Source organism: Microcaecilia unicolor, chromosome 11 (genome assembly GCF_901765095.1).
Source record: "Microcaecilia unicolor chromosome 11, aMicUni1.1, whole genome shotgun sequence".
In the NCBI taxonomy this organism is placed as follows: Eukaryota; Metazoa; Chordata; class Amphibia; order Gymnophiona; family Siphonopidae; genus Microcaecilia; species Microcaecilia unicolor.
Window position 1 is genome coordinate 138,940,391 of NC_044041.1, and position 18,956 is coordinate 138,959,346.

General features: G+C 43.1%; 1 protein-coding gene across 1 annotated transcript in view; it reads left to right on the forward strand.

The window, feature by feature from the left end:
- RCE1 (Ras converting CAAX endopeptidase 1) overlaps window positions 1–18,956 on the forward strand; it is a 479,525-nt gene that overhangs the window by 377,105 nt on the left and 83,464 nt on the right. The window contains 1 exon segment of the mRNA XM_030220027.1: window positions 8,601–8,768. Coding sequence (XP_030075887.1) covers window positions 8,601–8,768 — 168 coding nt within the window.

Below are 18,956 nucleotides of genomic sequence, written 5' to 3' on the forward strand. Positions count from 1 at the left end.
GGTGGGGGGTGGGGGAGTGGAAGAAGGGCGGATGGGCTATAGTTTAGATCAGATAAGAGAAAGAAATGTTTGCTATAATGTGATATCTAGGAAATATGTATATATATGTGCTGTAAGAGATTTATATAATAATGGAGGGGAAATATATACGTACGGGCTGGCTGCAGCTGGGACAGCGACCCGTAATGTACAGAGGGGAAAGTCTGCGAGTAGAAAATCAGTCTAATGGAGAAACCTGAAGGGGTTAACATTATATTCATGGAATGTGGGAGGAATTAACTCTCTGATAAAGAGAGAGAAAATATTAGGAGCGTTGAAAAAAAAAGGAGCGTCAATTGCTATGTTACAAGAAACACACCTCACAACACAGGAACATCAAAAGCTTAAGTCCTGGTGGGTTGGTACAGTGATAGAGGCGGCAGCAGTGGGGAAAAGAGCGGGGGTGGCAATACTATTTCACAAATCACTGCAGGTGGAACAAGAACATGTGTACTGTGATCCTGAGGGCAGATACATCATAGCTAAGGTAAAGGTTAATGGAGTTAGGATGATAATGGCCAACGTCTATGCCCCTAATGTATATAATAAAAATTTTTTTGGGAAGTTACTTAACAATATACAGCGGGTCAAACTACAAGATCAACAGGCTCGAACCATTATAGGAGGAGATTTTAATACAGTAGCGGAGCCAGGGATGGATAGAACGGGGAATTTGGGTACAAAACAAGGGGATCACACGAAGGGGATACCACTTCTCTGTGACACGCTGGCAGTAGTTGATATCTGGCGAATATTAAATCCTGACACTCGAGATTATACTCATTACTCCCGAGCATACCAAACACAATCTCGGATTGACTATATATTGGTAGATGAAGATGGGGTTACTGAAGTTCGAGAAGTGGGCATAGATCCCACTATCATCTCTGATCATGCACCAATATATATAATACTTCACATCACAGGAACACAAAATCAAACACGTAAATGGATGTTCCCCTTAGACTTATATTATGACAGGGATTTTCTTCCCTATATTAGAGAAAAATGGAAAGAATACAAGATACATAATGAGGAACATACCTCGAACCCCATATTATATTGGGAAGCCGCTAAGGCGGTGCTTAGGGGCTTCATAATTTCGTATAGCAGTCACAAGAAACAAAGTAGAGAAAAAGAAATAATTTGCTTGGGGAAGCAATTAATCAAATTAAGGAGGACATATAGATCTAAAGATCAGAGAGCGATTAGAGAACAACTGATGACCACACAGAAACAATTAAATGCATTAATACATCAAAGGGCGACGAAATCTGCTATATATTATCAATACCACCTCTATAAATTTGGCAACAAACAAGGAAAATTGCTAGCAGGATTAATTAGGAGAAAGAAGGGACCCCAGAACGTTTTGGCGCTACAACAACCTTCTGGGAAAGTGGTTCACTCAGATGAGGAAATTAGACAGATATTTTTAACTTATTATACTAAATTATACAATCCAAACAGTGATGAACTGCTAGATCCAGCTATGTACTTATGCAACGTAACCATGCCCCAGATAACAGAGACTCAAAAGGTGAGGATTAATAAACCCATTGAAATAGATGAACTCACTAGAGCAATTAAACAAAGTGCCCTCCATAGAGCCCCAGGACCCGATGGATATCGAGCCGAATTTTATAAACTGCTTGAACCAAAAATAGCACAACCACTCATGCGTTCATTCCATAGGGCAGTGGAGCAGGAAGGACTCCCAGAGACACTGAAGTCAGCAGATATAGTGGTATTCCCAAAACCCGGGAAGGACCCTAGCAGACCGGAATCCTATAGACCGATCTCCCTAATCAATTATGAAGCGAAATTATTTGCAGGGATCTATGCCAATAGGTTGACAAGGCTACTACCAGACTTGATAGCGACACCACAGGGAGGATTTATAAAAGGGAGGCAAGTAGTTAAGAACATAAGGCAAATATTAGCTTCGCTAGAAATGGTTAAAACACAGAAGGCAGACTCACTGGTTATAAACTTTGATGCCGAAAAGGCGTTTGATAGAGTGGACTGGGGGTTTATGTTTAGTACATTGGGAGCATATGGATTTGAAGGACAGTTTGTACAAGCCATAGCCACGTTATATAACACACCATCAGCTAGGCTATTTATTAATGGAGATTATACATCGGCAGTAGAGATTCATAGGGGAACAAGGCAGGGATGCCCATTATCTCCTTTACTTTTTGCTTTGACATTAGACCCCCTGATCCGGACGATTCTAACAGATACAGAGATCACAGGAGTATGCATTGGAGATCGGGAATTCAAAATTTCCGCTTTTGCGGATGATCTATTAGTACATGTAACTAGACCAAGGGAAGCATTACCAGTACTGCTGGACAGATTCAAAAAATATGGATCCTTTTCGGGATTCTTGCTGAACATGACAAAATCAGAAAGTATGCCTACTAGTACAACGCTCCCAGAGAGGTGGGAAGGGGAGTTTCCGTTACGGTGGACTATGGGAAGTCTTAAATATTTAGGAATCATGTTAACCGCGGACCCCCAAAAAATATATCAGGAGAATATAGATAGATTGCTACAACATACTAAGCATACATTGACTCAATGGCAGAACTTACCGCTAACGCTGAGTGGTAGAATCAGCCTGTATGGCATGGTCACCTTCCCTCGGTGATTATATGTGCTGCGACAATTGCCATTATACATACAAAATAGTGATATGAGACAGCTACGAAAGATGCTATCTCACTTTTGTTGGGGGGGGGGGGGGGGGAACCTAAAATTGCATTAGAGAAATTGATGGGAAACTTGAGACTGGGAGGATTGGGAGTGCCAAACCTCAGAGGGTATAATTGGGCGTGTTTGATGAGACACCTGGCAGACTGGATATTAGCATTGGATGACTAAACACCGTGGCAGCTGGAACGAACTCTGTTTAAACCATACCATCCATACTATTTGTTACATGCGGCCACCAAGAAAATCCCATCCCAATGGAGGAAGCATGTATTATTAGAACCGATGAAACGAACCTGGCAATATTTGGTGAAATTGCTGGGAGGTAACCCTGGATACACTGACCTACTACCCTTGATAGGGAATGCAGAATTTGCACCGGGACTCACATTGGGCAGATATGATCTTTGGGCCAAATCGGGGGTAATAGTGGTGGCAGACCTATATCATGACACAGGAGAGTTGAGAACATGTGAGGAATTAGGGAGGATAGTGGGGGAACAAAACATTGATTGGTACTCATATTTACAGGTGAAGACATACACAACCAGACTAACCATAAGAGGATACACTAAGGAAATGAATCAGATTTTAGAGCAATTCTTCCTACCCCCAGGATATCAAAGAGTAACAGTTTCTGGAATATATAGGGAACTCACTAAGGTGATGCCGCCTAAACAGTATGATGAGGTGGCGCAAAGATGGACACGGGACTTGGGAACGGCAATTAGTGCAACAGGGATTTTAGCAAATATAAGAGCAATTAAAGATCATATACAAAGTGCATGACATAGAGAGACCCAATATAGAATAATTACAAGAGTATACTTCTTGCCTAAACTGGCATTCCATGCAGGACTGATTTCGGAATGTAAATGCCCTAAATGTGATCATATAGATCCGTCTTTAATCCACATGCTATGGGAATGTTGGGAGGTGGAACGATTTTGGCGACATATACAGAATTATTGTGCATACCTGCTGAATAAACAGATTCGTTTGACACCTTCAGATAGTTTATTGGGTAATAGAGGATCTGGGCCTGCTCTTCGACGTTGGGAACGTAAATTTCTATATAAAGCTTGTATAATAGGGAAACATTGTATCATGCAACGTTGGCTGGCAACGGAGGCTCCATCCTATTGGCAATGGCGAAATAGTCTACATATGTTGGTCCTATGGAAAGCGAAAGATAGTAGAGGTTCGCTACGACGGACCAAGGAGTTCTGGGCAATATGGGAACCTTATATTCAAACCCTTAATTATCAAATTCAAAGTTTAGTGATAAATAGTACACATGTATAGATTTGAGATAATGACTGATGTGATGACAAACGAGATATTATAGCCTGGATATCATTATAACGAGATTGGATTGAAAGAAGAAGGGGGAGAGGGAGGGGGAGGGAGCAAAAGGGGACTAAAAGAGAAGGGGGAATCAGATGAAGAAGGATGAAGAATGATAGATGTTGGCTGTATTAGTTATATTATCTGGTTGTAGTTTTGCGTTTGTAGTTCTTACCAGATAAAATAGGGGGGGCATAGGGATGAAAATGATGTTAATGCTGATGATGGTAGATAACATGTATATATATAGAAGGACATATTAGAATATTAACTAAATGTTTGATGTTATTGATACTATTCAAAGTGATACATCACCAATAAACAACGCTGAAGAAATAATATAATGGGGTGGGGGGGATAAAGATAAAAGATTGATGACGGAATGTATCGGAATGTTTGTTGAAAGTAATTGACTCTATTTGATTGCGTATTTTTTATGCTGTCATTAATAAAAACATTGAAACATACATATATTTCTTGGAGTATCTCTCAAATACATTCTTCCGATTGACTCACAAACATATTGTTCCAAATCTAAAAATAAAAATCGCTAAACCCACTTAATATAAACATTGTGTGTATATTTCACCAGTATCTGTGTATAGCTCCGCAGATGATCTCTCCACAGACCGATCTTCCCGCTTCTTATTGATTCATAGTGCCTTTGCCTCTCACAAACCATATAGCTGTAATCCTATCTTATAAGCAGCTAAGTATTTCATGGCATAGACGCTGCGTGTGAGAATCACACTAATACAACAAGCTTATAACCCTGCAACTTCCAAAATGACATAAAATGGAACAAGAATTTTATTACTGTATTAATTATTTTGATATCTAATTTTATTCTATTGTTATTTGATTATAAGTGATATTATGGATGTTTAGAATATGCTTTTAGTTTTGTGATATAGATGTATATGATGCGTAAACATGATGATTTTATATCTATGTTTTTATTTTTTATTTTGTAGTTTTACCCCTGACACAGCCTGAGGGTAAAACATGGCCACATCGGGTATTGTTTTTACTTTCACCTCTGGGTTTTGTTTCAATAAAATATTTTTATATATTTTATATTTGTATCAGTCTGCTTTTTTTAGTCTGTATCTACTTTAGCAAGTAGACTGTTGCCTTTTTGTTTTTTTTCAACCGATTCTTTTTCCAGCTTCTTGCTTTTAATATACCTAAAAACATTCTTACTATGTGTTTTTGCCTCCAGCGCAATCTTTTTTTCACAGACCCTCTTTGCCTTCCTTATCAGTGCTTTGCATTTGTCTTGACATTCCTTATGCTGTTTCTTATTATTTTCAGTCAGTTTCTTCTTCCATTTTCTGAAGGATTTTCTTTTAGCTCTAATAGCTTCCTTCACCTCACTTTTTAACCATGCCGGCTGTCGTTTGGTCTTCCTCCCTCCTTTTTTAATACACGGAATATATTTGGCCTGGGCTTCCCAGATGGTATTTTTGAACAGCATCCACGCCTGTTATAAATTTTTGACCCTCGCAGCCGCTCCTCTAAGGTTTTTTTTTTCCACCGTTCTCATTTTTTCATAGTATCCTTTTTAAAAGTTAAACGCTAATGTATTGGATATCCTTTCAGGCTTATTTTTGAAAGAGAAGGGTGCCCATCTTTCAACACAAATCGGAAGATGGGCGTCCTTCTCCCAGGGTCACCCAAATCGGCATAATCGAAAGCCAATTTTGGGCGTCCTCAACTGCTTTTCGTCGCGGGGACAACCAAAGTTCACGGGGGCGTGTCGGAAGCATTAGCAAAGGTGGGACTGGGGCATGCTTAACACATGGGCGTCCTCGGCCGATAATGGAAAAAAGAAGGGCGTCCCTGTAGAGCACTTGACCAACTTTACTTGGTCCATTTCTTCTTACGACCAAGCCTCAAAAAGGTGCCCGAACTGACCAGATGACCACCGGAGGGAATTGGGGATAACCTCCTCTTACTCCCCCAGTGGTCACTAATCCCCTCCCACCCTAAAAAAAAACTTTAAAAATATTTTTCCAGCCTCTATGCCAGCCTCAAATGTCATACCCAGCTCCCTGACAGCAGTATGCAGGTCCTTGGAGCAGTTTTAGTGAGTGCAGTGCACTTCAGGCAGGCAGACCCAGGCCCATCCCCCCCTACCTGTTACACTTGTGGTGGTAAATGTAAGCCTTTCAAAACCCACCACAAACCCACTGTACCCACATGTAGGTGCCCCCCTTCACCCCTTAGGGCTATGGTAGTGTTGTACAGTTGTGGATAGTGGGTTTTGGGAGGCTCAGCACACGAGGTAAGGGAGCTATGCACCTGGGAGCAATTTGTGAAGTCCACTGCAGTGCCCGGTTGGTGTCCTGGCATTTCAGGGGGACCAGTTCACTATGAATGCTGGCTCCTCCCATGACCAAATGGCTTGGATTTGGTCGTTTCTGAAATGGGCATCCTCGGTTTAATACGGGTTTCCCCGCCCCTTCGCGAGGACATTCTGCGAGGACGCCCTCCGGAAAACCTGGGCAATTATGCCCCTCTTTGTATACTTACTCCAAAGCTAATATCAAATCTGATCATAATACATCACTTATCAAGCGGCCCCATCACCATTACCTCTCGCACCAGATCATGCGATCCACTATGGACTAGGTTTTAAATTTTTCCTTCTCTCGTAGGCTCCTGTACCAGCTGCTCCATAAGGCAATCCTTGATTTCATCAAGGAATTTTACCTCCCTAGCATGCCCTGATGTTATATTCACCCAGTCAATATCGGAGTAATTGAAATCACCCATTATTATCGTGTTGCCCAGTTTTAGCCTCCTTAATTTCCGATAACATTTCTACATCCGTCTGTTCGTCCTGGCCAGGTGGACGGTAGTACACTCCTATCACTATCCTTTTCCCCTTTACGCATGGAATTTCAATCCATAGGGATTCCAAGATGTGTTTTGTTTCCTGCAGAATTTTCAATCTGTTTGATTCAAGGCCTTCCTTAACATACAAAGCTACCCCTCCACCAATTCGATCCACCCTATCACTATGATATAATTTGTACCCCACCTTGGAATGACAGTGTCCCACTGGTTATCCTCCTTCCACCAGATCTCAGAGATTCCTGTTATATCTAATTTTTCATTTAGTGCAATATATTCTAACTCTCCCATCTTATTTCTTAGGTTCTGGCATTCGCATATAGATATTTCAAACTGTTTGTTGTTCCTATTTACATCATACTTAGTTAAGTGGTAAACAGACTCTGTCTATGCTGAAGTTGTTTGAAAAAATACACCAGTGCTCGCTCGCTCTCTCTCTCCCTCTCTCTCTCTCTCTCTCTCTCTCTCTCTCTCTATATATATATATATATATATATATATCCCTGGTGCAGGAAGATCTCTTATTCAGGGTGAGCTTGTACTGTGTTATCATTAAAGAAAAGAGGCTTGGTGGTGGGGTCTTGCAGGGTGGGAGGGGGTGATTATTTAAAATCTGTGAATGTTCTGGCTGGTTGAAATTTTGTGTTCAGCATGAACATTGAGAGGAGGGCATGCCTGCAGGAAAGTGGAAATGATAATTATCTGGAAACAGCTAAAAGCCAGTTGGCTGAAGTGGTACATTGAAAGAGGAAGTTTAGCTGAGAATTTGTGGAAAGAGTTGGTGAGTGAAATCCTGATTGCTTTTTTCTTGGTAAAAGAAAAGCAGGAGTGTAAGTGTTGAGAAATACTGATTCCTGAATAAAACATTCTCCTTTGATTGGAAGGTTGAGTGGTTTGTGAAAATATATTTTGCTTTAGTGAACTTACCAATATTTTGAGTGAGAGACTTATCAGTGAGAGATAAATGATATAATCCTCACATACAGAAATCTGATGATTTAGCTGTTTCCTTCTGGCTTTTTCTGTTCTGACCCTGTTGAAATCTGTGGGCTATACTGAAGGGGGGAGTGAGTTTGGGAAAGGCGAGAGAGGTAGCAGTGTTGGACCTGGAGGTGGAGGGGATGGAAAGAGAGGGAGTAATATGGGACCCAGCCTCAACTTAAACACAGCAGTTTTTGGTTATTTTTAGTCCTAAGGCTTCCCTTGATTTATACACAAGATCGACCTATAGATGAGTATATGCAGTAAATCCTGATTCAGTATGGCTGGTCTTATGTTTTGTACAATGTTAGTTATAGGAATAACTTTTCTTGTGAACTTGTGGTTAAAGACAGAATGCTGTGGTAGGTGCATTATAATTTGCGAGGGAGGAGGAGTTTGGGGGTTTGGTTTCCTGTTATAAGTCAATGTTATAATGGTTAGATGTGTCCGTTAGTTATTGATTTACCCTGCATTGTTATTGATACGTTGGTTGTATTATTCATCGTGATTGCTTGATTGTATGGAGTGAAATGGTAAAATTAAATTAAAAAGACAATGCTATGGTTACCATATTAATGCCAGTTTCCAATGAGGTGCACGCATAAAATATTAAATGTTTATGTTCCTTCTTCTCAATTCTTCTATTTCTGGTACAGATCCCCGCTTCTGGGGTGTGTGCATGACAGATATGCGTTGGCTGCGGAACCAAGTCATTGCACCACTGACAGAGGAACTGGTGTTCCGGGCCTGCATGCTTCCCATGCTTATTCCCTGTACAGGTCTTCAGCCTGCCATTTTTGCCTGTCCCCTCTTTTTTGGCATTGGTAAGTGCATTGCAGGAAGTTCATGACATTGTTGTAGTGCTTGCTGTCATAGGTGTTGGAATGGGGGAGCCACAGGTGTCATGGCACCCCCAAAATTTTTATTACCTCACTTCCTGTGAGGGTTTTTTTTCTTACATCCCTCCCTTGGAACATCGATGCTTCCACCCCCTCCAAAACAGGAAGTTTGGGGAGGCAGAAGCCAGCAGGCCTTGAGCATTTGCTAATGCTCAAGATCCCGCCTGCTGATTGTAGTGTTGCTGCCTCGGGGGGGGGGGGGGGGGGGGGGGGAAGGAGATAAGAAAATAAACACCTCACAGGGGAGAGGGTGGTGGAAGAAAGGTCAAGATAGTGGATACTGTGGGGGAGGGGGGAGAAATATGCTGGACAACTGGGGGGAGAGGGGTATGGTATGGTAGGAAAAGGGGGATACAGGGGTTGGGACAGAGCTTGGAGCCCCCCTCCCTCCCAAACAGAGACATTCCACAGCTGCTACTTGCTGTTCAAGGATCAGTAAAGTCAGTGGCGTAGGAAGGGGGGGGGGCGGTGGGGCGGTCCGCCTCGGGTGCATGCGCTGGGGGGGGTGTCGGCTCGATGGTTCCCTGCTCTTTCTGCCCCAGAACAGGTTACTTCCTGTTCCGGGGCAGAGAAAAGCAGGGAAGCAGCAGAGCCGACACAGCTGCCAGTGACGTGCACTGGGGCAGATCGGTCCTCCCGCCTGCCCCCCGCTGAAAGGTAGGGTGCGTTTCGAGGGGGGGCGCTGTGCCCTGCACCCGAGGGGGGGGGGGTGCGCAGCGGCGACCCGCCCAGGGTGTCAGGCACCCTCGCTACGGCACTGAGTAAAGTTGAAGTGCTTCTCACAAATCCTTGGCAATCACATTGCTGGTACTGCATATGTTGCCTTTCTTTTAAGAGAGATCCTCAAATTTGTTTCAGAAGTATTTCCATTCAGCTTCATTGAGTGTTCCCTAGTCTTTGCATTTCTTCGAAAGAATAAAAACTCTGATTCACTTCTACACGTTCTAAACCACTCAGGATCCTATGGATCTCAATCATATCTCCCCTCCAAGTTGAAGAGCCCTAACTTCTCCAGCCCTTCCCCATATGAGAGGAACTTCATCCCCGCCATCATTCTAGCCACCCGTCCCCAAACCCTTTTCAACTCTGCTACATCTCCCCCAAGACACGGCAACCAGAACTGAACACAGCATTCAAGGTGAAGTCGCACCATGGAGTGACACAGAGGCACCATATCACTCTCAGTCCTATTTGCCATCCGTTTCCCAATAATTCCCAGCATGCTGTTTGTCTCTTTGGCTGCCGCTGCACACTGGGCAGAAGACCTCAGTTCATTATCTACAATGACACTCAGATCTCCCTCTTGGGTGCTGACCCCCAGGTGGACCCTAGCATGAGGTAACCGTGATTCAATACAATACAATGGGAGACCCTTATGACAATACTTATTAGACAGTGAAATAAATTGCACATGTGCCTCAACCAGTGAGCCCCTTAGAGCAGAGGAGTTACATGACCAATTTTTTTCTCTCTCATAAAGAGCTTGATGGTCACATTCTGCAATAGCGGTAGTTTTATTCTAAAAGCAGGCAAATTGATACAGGGAATTACACTCATCTAGCCTGGTTAACACAAGAGAATGTGCCAGCAAATCAAGATTATCATAGTCCAAAAAAGGGTACAAGTGAAGTAGCATTCTGAGAACGTTCTAAGAAGGTAATAAACTTATCAACAGGTCAGATAAACTCACTAGGTTGCTTGATATAACTGAGATAATTCTCAATTTTGTTTTTCTCTTTCAAATCCACTCAGCTCTAGTTTGCTGCAACCAAAATGCAATCATATCCAAACAATTATTTGACATCCATTGCAAGTTGATCAGAACATATGTACTTTACAGGATGAATATCATCTATAACATCAAATATTTCTACATCAAATTCTGCATTACCAAAACAAGAGGGGCCAGGTACATACTAAAAAATATATTGGTACCAAAAGAGACCTCCAAGTGCCCCACACAGAACAGGGCCACATTCAGAGAATTTCTAGTCTATTTATTTATTTTTAAAACTTATACCACTTAATTGAGTAAGTGGTTTATAAAAGAACGTACATAATCATCATATTATATAAAACCTAACATATAACCTCCGTTCACAGGATAAATCCCTCCTCTCAGTACCCTTCTCCACCACCGCCAACTCCAGGCTCCGCTCATTCTGCCTCGCCTCACCCTATGCTTGGAACAACCTTCCTGAACCCTTACGCCAAGCCCCCTCCCTGCCCGTCTTCAAGTCTTTGCTTAAAGCCCACCTCTTCAATGCTGCGTTCGGCACCTAACCCTTACCGTTCAGTGAATCCAGACTGCCCCAATTTGACTGCCCCTATCGGACCGACCGTTCACTTGTCTATTAGATTGTAAGCTCTTTGAGCAGGGACTGTCTCTCTTTGTTAAATTGTACAGCGCTGCGTAGCCCTAGTAGCGCTCTAGAAATGTTAAGTAGTAGTAATATAGACACATTTTTTATACAAAATCACAGTTCAATTCATGTTGTACCAGAGGGCAAAACATTTCAAAAACTGAATAAACTGCAGCCACAAGCAACCGTGTTTTGAGAAGTTTATTTAAATTTCACCACATTACTAAGTAGAGAGGTGTGGTAGCCGTGTTAGTCCACTCTTAAAGGTTATCAATAGAAATCAAACAAAATAAAACATGGAAAAGAAAATAAGATGATACCTTTTTTATTGGACATAACTTATACATTTCTTGATTAGCTTTCGAAGGTTGCCCTTCTTCGTCAGATCGGAAATAAGCAAATGTGTAGTGGCACCGGCTATTTTCATGTGATGTCTGTGCAGATTGAATCTTGTCTTAAGCATCTGGCCTGTTTCTCCAATATAGCATCCTTCGTTACATTTTTTACACTGAATGATATATACCACATGGTATATATCATTCAGTGTAAAAAATGTAACGAAGGATGCTATATTGGAGAAACAGGCCAGATGCTTAAGACAAGATTCAATCTGCACAGACATCACATGAAAATAGCCGGTGCCAGTCAAGCCCCCACCCCTGTGGGCCAACACTTCACAAGACCAGAACACTGCACCAGTGATTTCACAGTAAGAATACTGAAAGGTAATTTGAAAACAATACAGGAACGTAAGATCTTTGAAATAAGAATGATTGAATATTTTGACACACAACAAACAGGACTTAATAAGGATCTGGGTTTTCTAACCCATTATAAACCATAAGCTGTATTTCTCTGTTTATTACCCTCCTCTCACCTACCAACACCCATTCTGTTAGAATATCAATGAAATGCTTTGATGTCCCCATGCATACCCCCACCCTCCCACTCTGTCAGACTGTCAAAGTAATGCTTTGATGTTTCTCTTATATATACTATCTGCTACCGCATTTGCTTATTTCCGATCTGACGAAGAAGGGCAACCTTCGAAAGCTAATCAAGAAATGTATTAAGTTATGTCCAATAAAAAAGGTATCATCTTATTTTCTTTTCCATGTTTTATTTTGTTTGATTTCTATTGATAACCACATTACTACAAAGCTGCAAGTGTCCTGTAAGAGTGTTCACAGTTGCTTACCGGCAACAGTAAAGGAACAAATTCTAGTTTCCACTTAGCGTGTCTGCATCACTGGATCTAAAGACAGTTGCATCACGTTTTCTGATCTTAAATGCCTTTTTGGATGATATACTTAAGGACATGGGGGTAACAGTATAAATAGTTCGATGAACCAAGACCAACACTTTATATTGAATATGCTGAATAATTGATAGTCAATGCAAATTCCTAAGAACTGGTAATGTGTGAAAATTTTGAACACCAATTTATATCATGAAGCCTAGGTTAATCAGGCAGGAAACTACCTATCTTCAACTTGATTTATAAAGACATCAAGGAGAGGAATTTTAGAAAATATGTCCAACTCAGAATATGAATATCCAAATCTGTGCTTTAGATATGGGCATCCATTTCTCATGTGTTTTAGAGCAGGATCTGCTGACATAGACTGTTCTAAAATACATGAGAAATGGACGCCCATCTGGCTATGTCCAACATGGACATCCATTTTACAAACTGAAGCATCCAAACTATGAACGAGGCGAAACAAGGGACATAAGACAACTGTGTGGCTGACTAAGAACTTCCATATTATTGGGATCTTGCCAGGTATTTGTGACCTGGATTGGCCACTGTTGGAAACAGGATGCTGGGCTTGATGGACCTTTGGTCATTTAAAGAGGAAAGGTCCCACTGAACTTTCTTTCTGAGAAGTTCTGAGAGAAGAGGACATTTCTCTGGTAAGTGAACGCTACTTTGCTTTGTGCTTTGGGAACTTAAAGATTGGGGTTTAAAGGAGGAATTGTAGGTTAGTGTTAGGCAAAATAAAAATATAAAAAGCACATTTTAACAACTAATCTCCATAGTCTTTTCCACTTAGTTTTAAAAGCCTTGCACCACAGCATTAACAGATAGAATCTAACAGGCACTGCAGGATCTAGTTTAGTCTTCCCACCCCTAGGACAACTCTTTATTTATAGTCAGTTATTGTAATTAAGGTAACAAGCGAGGAGTGCTCTTACAGAATTTTAAATACATTTCATTACCATCTAAGAAGGAAACACTAAATAAATCATACAATATACTATATAAACTAAAAGACACTTTTATATTAGGCTAATATCCTTAATACTGTAGCAAGTTTTAAATTATTGAAAAATTCAAAAACACTAAGATGGAGTCAGCGAACGTGTCCGTTCTCTTGAGGCTAGAGTAGCAGACTTGGTGGAGCTGAGGGAGACAGAGAGGTACATACAGGAGACCTACAGGGATGTTGTAGAGAAGTCCCACCTCCAGTCTGGTAGCCCTTGTGCTGCCTTGGAGGAGGGAGGTCTCCTAGAAGGAGAGCATCACCCTGGTGAAGTAGGAAGTACTCCTGTAGCCAGGACCTGCCCACTAGGGGATGTACTATCCTTTTGCACCAAGGATATGTCTCCAAGTGCTGCCCGGGAGGGAAAGGTTAGGACAGCCGTTGTAGTTGGTGATTCGATCATTAGGCATATAGATAGCTGGGTGGCTGGTGGACATGAGGCTCGCCTGGTGACTTGCCTGCCTGGTGTGAAGGTGGCGGACCTCACGCGTCACCTAGATAGGATTTTAGATAGTGCTGGGGAGGAGTCGGCTGTCTTGGTACATGTGGGTACCAATGACATAGAAAAATATGGGAGAGAGGTTCTGGAAGCCAAATTTAGGCTCTTAGGTAGAAAGCTCAAATCCAGATCCTCTAGGGTAGCATTTTCTGAAATGCTACCTGTTCCACGCGCAGGGTCAAGAGACAGGCAGAGCTCCGGAGTCTCAATGCGTGGATGAGACGATGGTGCAGGGAGGAGGGTTTTAGATTTGTTAGGAACTGGGCAACATTCTGGGGAAGGGGGAGCCTATTCCGAAAGGATGGGCTCCACCTTAACCAGGGTGGGACCAGGCTGCTGGCATAGGCATTTAATAAGGAGATAGAGCAGCTTTTAAATTAGAAATGAGGGGAAGGCCGACAGTCGCTCAAAAGCGCATAGTTCGGGATAAGGTATCTTGCAAGGATACCTCACAAACAGGGAAGATAGGGTTTTCCATCTTTTGTCTGATCTTTAGTTGTATTTAAAGGTACCTGGCCTACCACGGTCTCTTGTGCAACCTCAAGATCAGACAAAAGATGGAAAATCAATAGTGTCAAGTACTAAGCATCATGTAAATAGGAACAACAAACATACTACTACTACTACTTAACATTTCTAAAGCGCTACTAGGGTTACGCAGCGCTGTACAATTTAACATGGAAGGACAGTCCCTGCTCGAAGAGCTTACAATCTAAAAGACAAATGTACAGTTAATCTGAAAGGTCAGACAGATTGGGGCAACCTATATGTTCGAAGGGTTAGGTTCCGAATGCAGCATTGAAGAGGTGAGCTTTAAGCAAGGATTTGAAGATGGGTAGGGAGGGGGCTTGGCGTAGGGATTCAGGAAGATTGTTCCAGGCATAGGGTGAGGCAAGGCAAAATGAGCGGAGCCTGGAGTTGGCAATGGTGGAGAAGGGTACTGAGAGGAGGGATTTGTCGTGTGAGCAGAGGTTGCGGGCAGGAACGTAGGGGGAGATGAGAGTAGAGAGGTATTGAGGAGCAGCAGACCGGGTGCACTTGTAAGTAAGGAGGAGAAGCTTGAATTGGATGCGGTATCTGATCGGAAGCCAGTGTAGTGACTTGAGGAGAGGGGTGATATATCGGTTCTGGCGGAATGTAAGACGTGCGGCAGAGTTCTGAATGGATTGAAGGGGGATAGATGGCTGAGTGGGAGGCCAGTGAGGAGCAAGTTGCAGTAGTCGAGGCGAGAGGTAATGAGAGCGTGGACGAGAGTTCGGGTGGTGTGCTCAGTGAGGAAAGGGCGAATTTTGTTGATGTTGAAAAGGAAGAAGCGACAGGTTTTGGCAGTCTGCTGGATATGCGCAGAGAAGGAGAGGGAGGAGTCGAAGATGACCCCAAGGTTGCGGGCAGATGAGACGGGGAGGATGAGGGTGCCATCAACTGAGATAGAGAGTGGGGGAAGAGGAGAAGTGGGCTTAGGTGGAAAGACGAGGAGCTCGATCTTGGACATGTTCAGCTTCAGGTGGCGGTTGGACATCCAGGCAGCAATGTCAGATAGGCAGGCCGATACCTTGGCTTGGGTCTCTGAGGTGATGTCTGGTGTGGAGATAGAGCTGGGTGTCATCAGCGTAGAGATGATACTGGAAGCCATGAGATGAGATCAGTGAGCCTAGGGAAGAAGTCTAGATAGAGAAGAGAAGGGGTCCGAGGACAGATCCCTGGGGAACACCAACAGATAGCGGGATGGGAGTGGAGGAAGATCCATGAGAGTGCACCCTGAATGTGCGGTGGGAGAGATAGGAGGAGAACCAGGAGAGGACAGAGCCCTGGAACCCAAATGAGGCATGGGTGGCGAGAAGTAGATCGTGATTGACAGTGTCAAAAGCGGCAGAGAGATCGAGGAGGATGAGGATGGAGTAGTGGCCTCTAGATTTGGCCAGGAGCAGGTCATTGCAGACTTTAGAGAGTGCTGTTTCTGTCGAGTGGAGAGGGCGGAAGCCGGATTGGAGTGGGTCGAGGATGGCATGAGAGGAGAGAAAATCAAGGCAGCGGCTATGAACGGCGCGTTCAAGTATTTTGGAGAGGAAGGGTAGGAGAGAGATGGGGCGATAGTTGGAGGGGCAGGTAGGGTCAAGTGATGGTTTTTTGAGGAGAGGTGTGACTAGGGCGTGCTTGAAGGTATCAGGGACAGTTGCAGTGGAGAGAGAGAGGTTAAGGATGCGACAGATGGAGGGGTTGACAGTATGGGCGATGTTGTTAAGTAGGTTGGTGGGGATGGGATCAGAGGAACAGGGTGGTGCATTTCGAGGAGGAAAGAAGGCGAGAGGTTTCATCCTCGGTGATCTCTGGAAAGGAGGAGAAGGAGGCCTGGGTTGGTTGGTTGAGGGAGAGGGTTAATGGGTGAAGAGGGGGGGTGGGGGGGTGATGGCTTGGTAGTGAACTCAAGGTTGATCTTTTGCACTTTGTCGTGGAAGTAATCAGCCAGTGATTGAGGAGAGAGTGAGGGGGGAGTGGGAGTGGGGGGCACCTTGAGGAGAGAGTTAAGGGTGGCGAAGAGATGACAGGGGTTGGAGCTGAGAGAATTAGTCAATTGGGTGTAATAGTCCTGTTTTGCAAGGAATAGGGAGGAGTGGAAGGAGGATAGCATGAATTTATAGTGAAGGAAGTCTGGATGAGTACGAGATTTCCTCCAGAGGCGTTCAGCATATCGTGCGCAGGAGCGAAGGTAGCGGATGCAAGGGGTCAGCCAAGGCTGGGGATTAGTACACTTTGTGGGACGGGTGGTCTATATGCAAATGCTAGGAATCTAAGAAATAAGATGGGAGAGTTGGAATATATTGCACTAAATGAAAAATTGGATATAATAGGCATTACTGAGACCTGGTGGAAGGAGGATAACCAGTGGGACACTGTCATACAGGGGTACAAAGTATATCGTAGTGATCGGGTGGACCGGACTGGTGGAGGGGTAGCATTGGATATTAACGAGAGCCTTGATTCAGATAGATTACAAATTCAGCAGGACACAAATCACACCTTTGAATCACTGTGGGTTTAAATTCCATGTATAAAAGGGAAAAGGACAGTGATAGGAGTGTACCACCATCCTCTTTGCCAGGATGAGCAGGTAGACGCAAAAATGATAAAAGAAATCAGAGACGCAAACAAAATGGGCAATGTGATAATAATGAGTGACTTCAATTATCCAAATATAGACTGGGCAAATGTAACATCGGTATACGCTAGAGAGGTACAATTCCTTGCTGAAATCAAGGACAAGCTTTATGGAGCAGCTGGTGTTTATGTTTGTGCAGCGCTGCTGCGTACGCCTTGTAGCGCTATAGAAATGCTAAATAGTAGTAGTAGCTGGTGCAGGAGCCGACGAGAGAAGGAAAAATTCTAGACTTGGTCCTTAGTGGAGCGCATGATCTGGTGAGGGACGTTATGGTACTGGGGCCGCTTGATAACAGTGATCATAATATGATCAGTTTTGATATCAACCTTGAAGTAACTATACACAGGAAGTCCAATACGTTAGCGTTTAACTTTAAAAAAGGAGACTATGATAAAATGAGAAGAACGGTTAAAAAAAAAAACTTAGGGGGGCAACTGAGAGGGTAAAAACAGTACAACAGGCATGGACGCTGTTCAAAAATATCATCCTGGAGGCCCAGGCCAAACATATTCCGCGAATTAGAAAAGAAAGACGGAAGTCCAAAAGACAGCCAGCATGGTTGAAAAGTGATGTGAAGGAAGCTATTAGGGCTAAAAGAAACGCCTTCAGAAAATGGAAGAAGGAACCGTCTGAAAATAACAAGAAGCAGCATAAGGAGTGTCAAAGCAAATGCAAGGCGCAGATAAAGAAGGCCAAGAGGGATTACGAAAAAAAGATAGCATTAGAGGCAAAAAAACATAGCAAAATTTTTTTTTTTTCGGTATATTAAAAGCAGAAAGCCGGCAAAAGAATCGGTTGGGCCGCTGGATGACCGAGGGGTAAAAGGAGTGTTCAAGGAAGATAAAGATGTAGTGGAGAGATTGAATGAATTCTTTGCTTCGGTCTTCACCGAGGAAGATTTGGGTGGAATACCGGTGTCGGAAATGGTATTTCAAGCGGACGAGTCGGAGAAACTTACTGACTTACCGGTAAACCTGGAGGACGTAATGGGGCAGTTCAGCAAACTGAAGAGTAGCAAATCTCCAGGACCGGATGGTATTCATCCTAGAGTACTGATAGAACTGAAAAATGAGCTTGCGGAGCTACTGTTAGTGATATGCAATTTATCCTTAAAATAGAGCGTGATACCGAAAGATTGGAGGGTGGCCAATGTAACGCCGATTTTTAAAAAAAGGTTCCAGGGGAGATCCTGGAAATTATAGACCGGTGAGTCTGACATCGGTGCCGGGGAAAATGGTAGAGGCTATTATCAAAAACAAAATTACAGAGCACATCCAAGGACATGGATTACTGAGACCGAGTCAGCACGGCTTTTGTGTGGGGAAATCTTGCCTGACCAATTTACTTCAATTCTTTGAAGGAGTAAACAAACATATTTGTCAAAGGGGAGCCAGTTGATATTGTGTATCTGGATTTTCAAAATGCGTTTGACAAGATACCTCATGAAAGGCTACAGAGGAAATTGGAGGGTCATGGGATAGGAGGAAATGTCCTATTGTGGATTAAAAACTGGTTGAAGGATAGGAAACAGAGAGTGGGATTAAGTGGGCTGTATTCACAATGGAGAAGGGTAGTTAATGGGGTTCCTCTGGGGTCTGTGCTAGGACCACTGCTTTTTAATATATTTATATATGATTTAGAGATGGGAGTAACTAGCGAGGTAATTAAATTTGCTGATGACACAAAGTGATTCAAAGTCGTTAATTCGCAACAGGATTGTGAAAAATTACAGAAGGACCTTACGAGACTGGGAGACTGGGCGTCTAAATGGCAGGTGACGTTTAATGTGAGCAAGTGCAAGGTGATGCATGTGGGAAAAAAGAACCC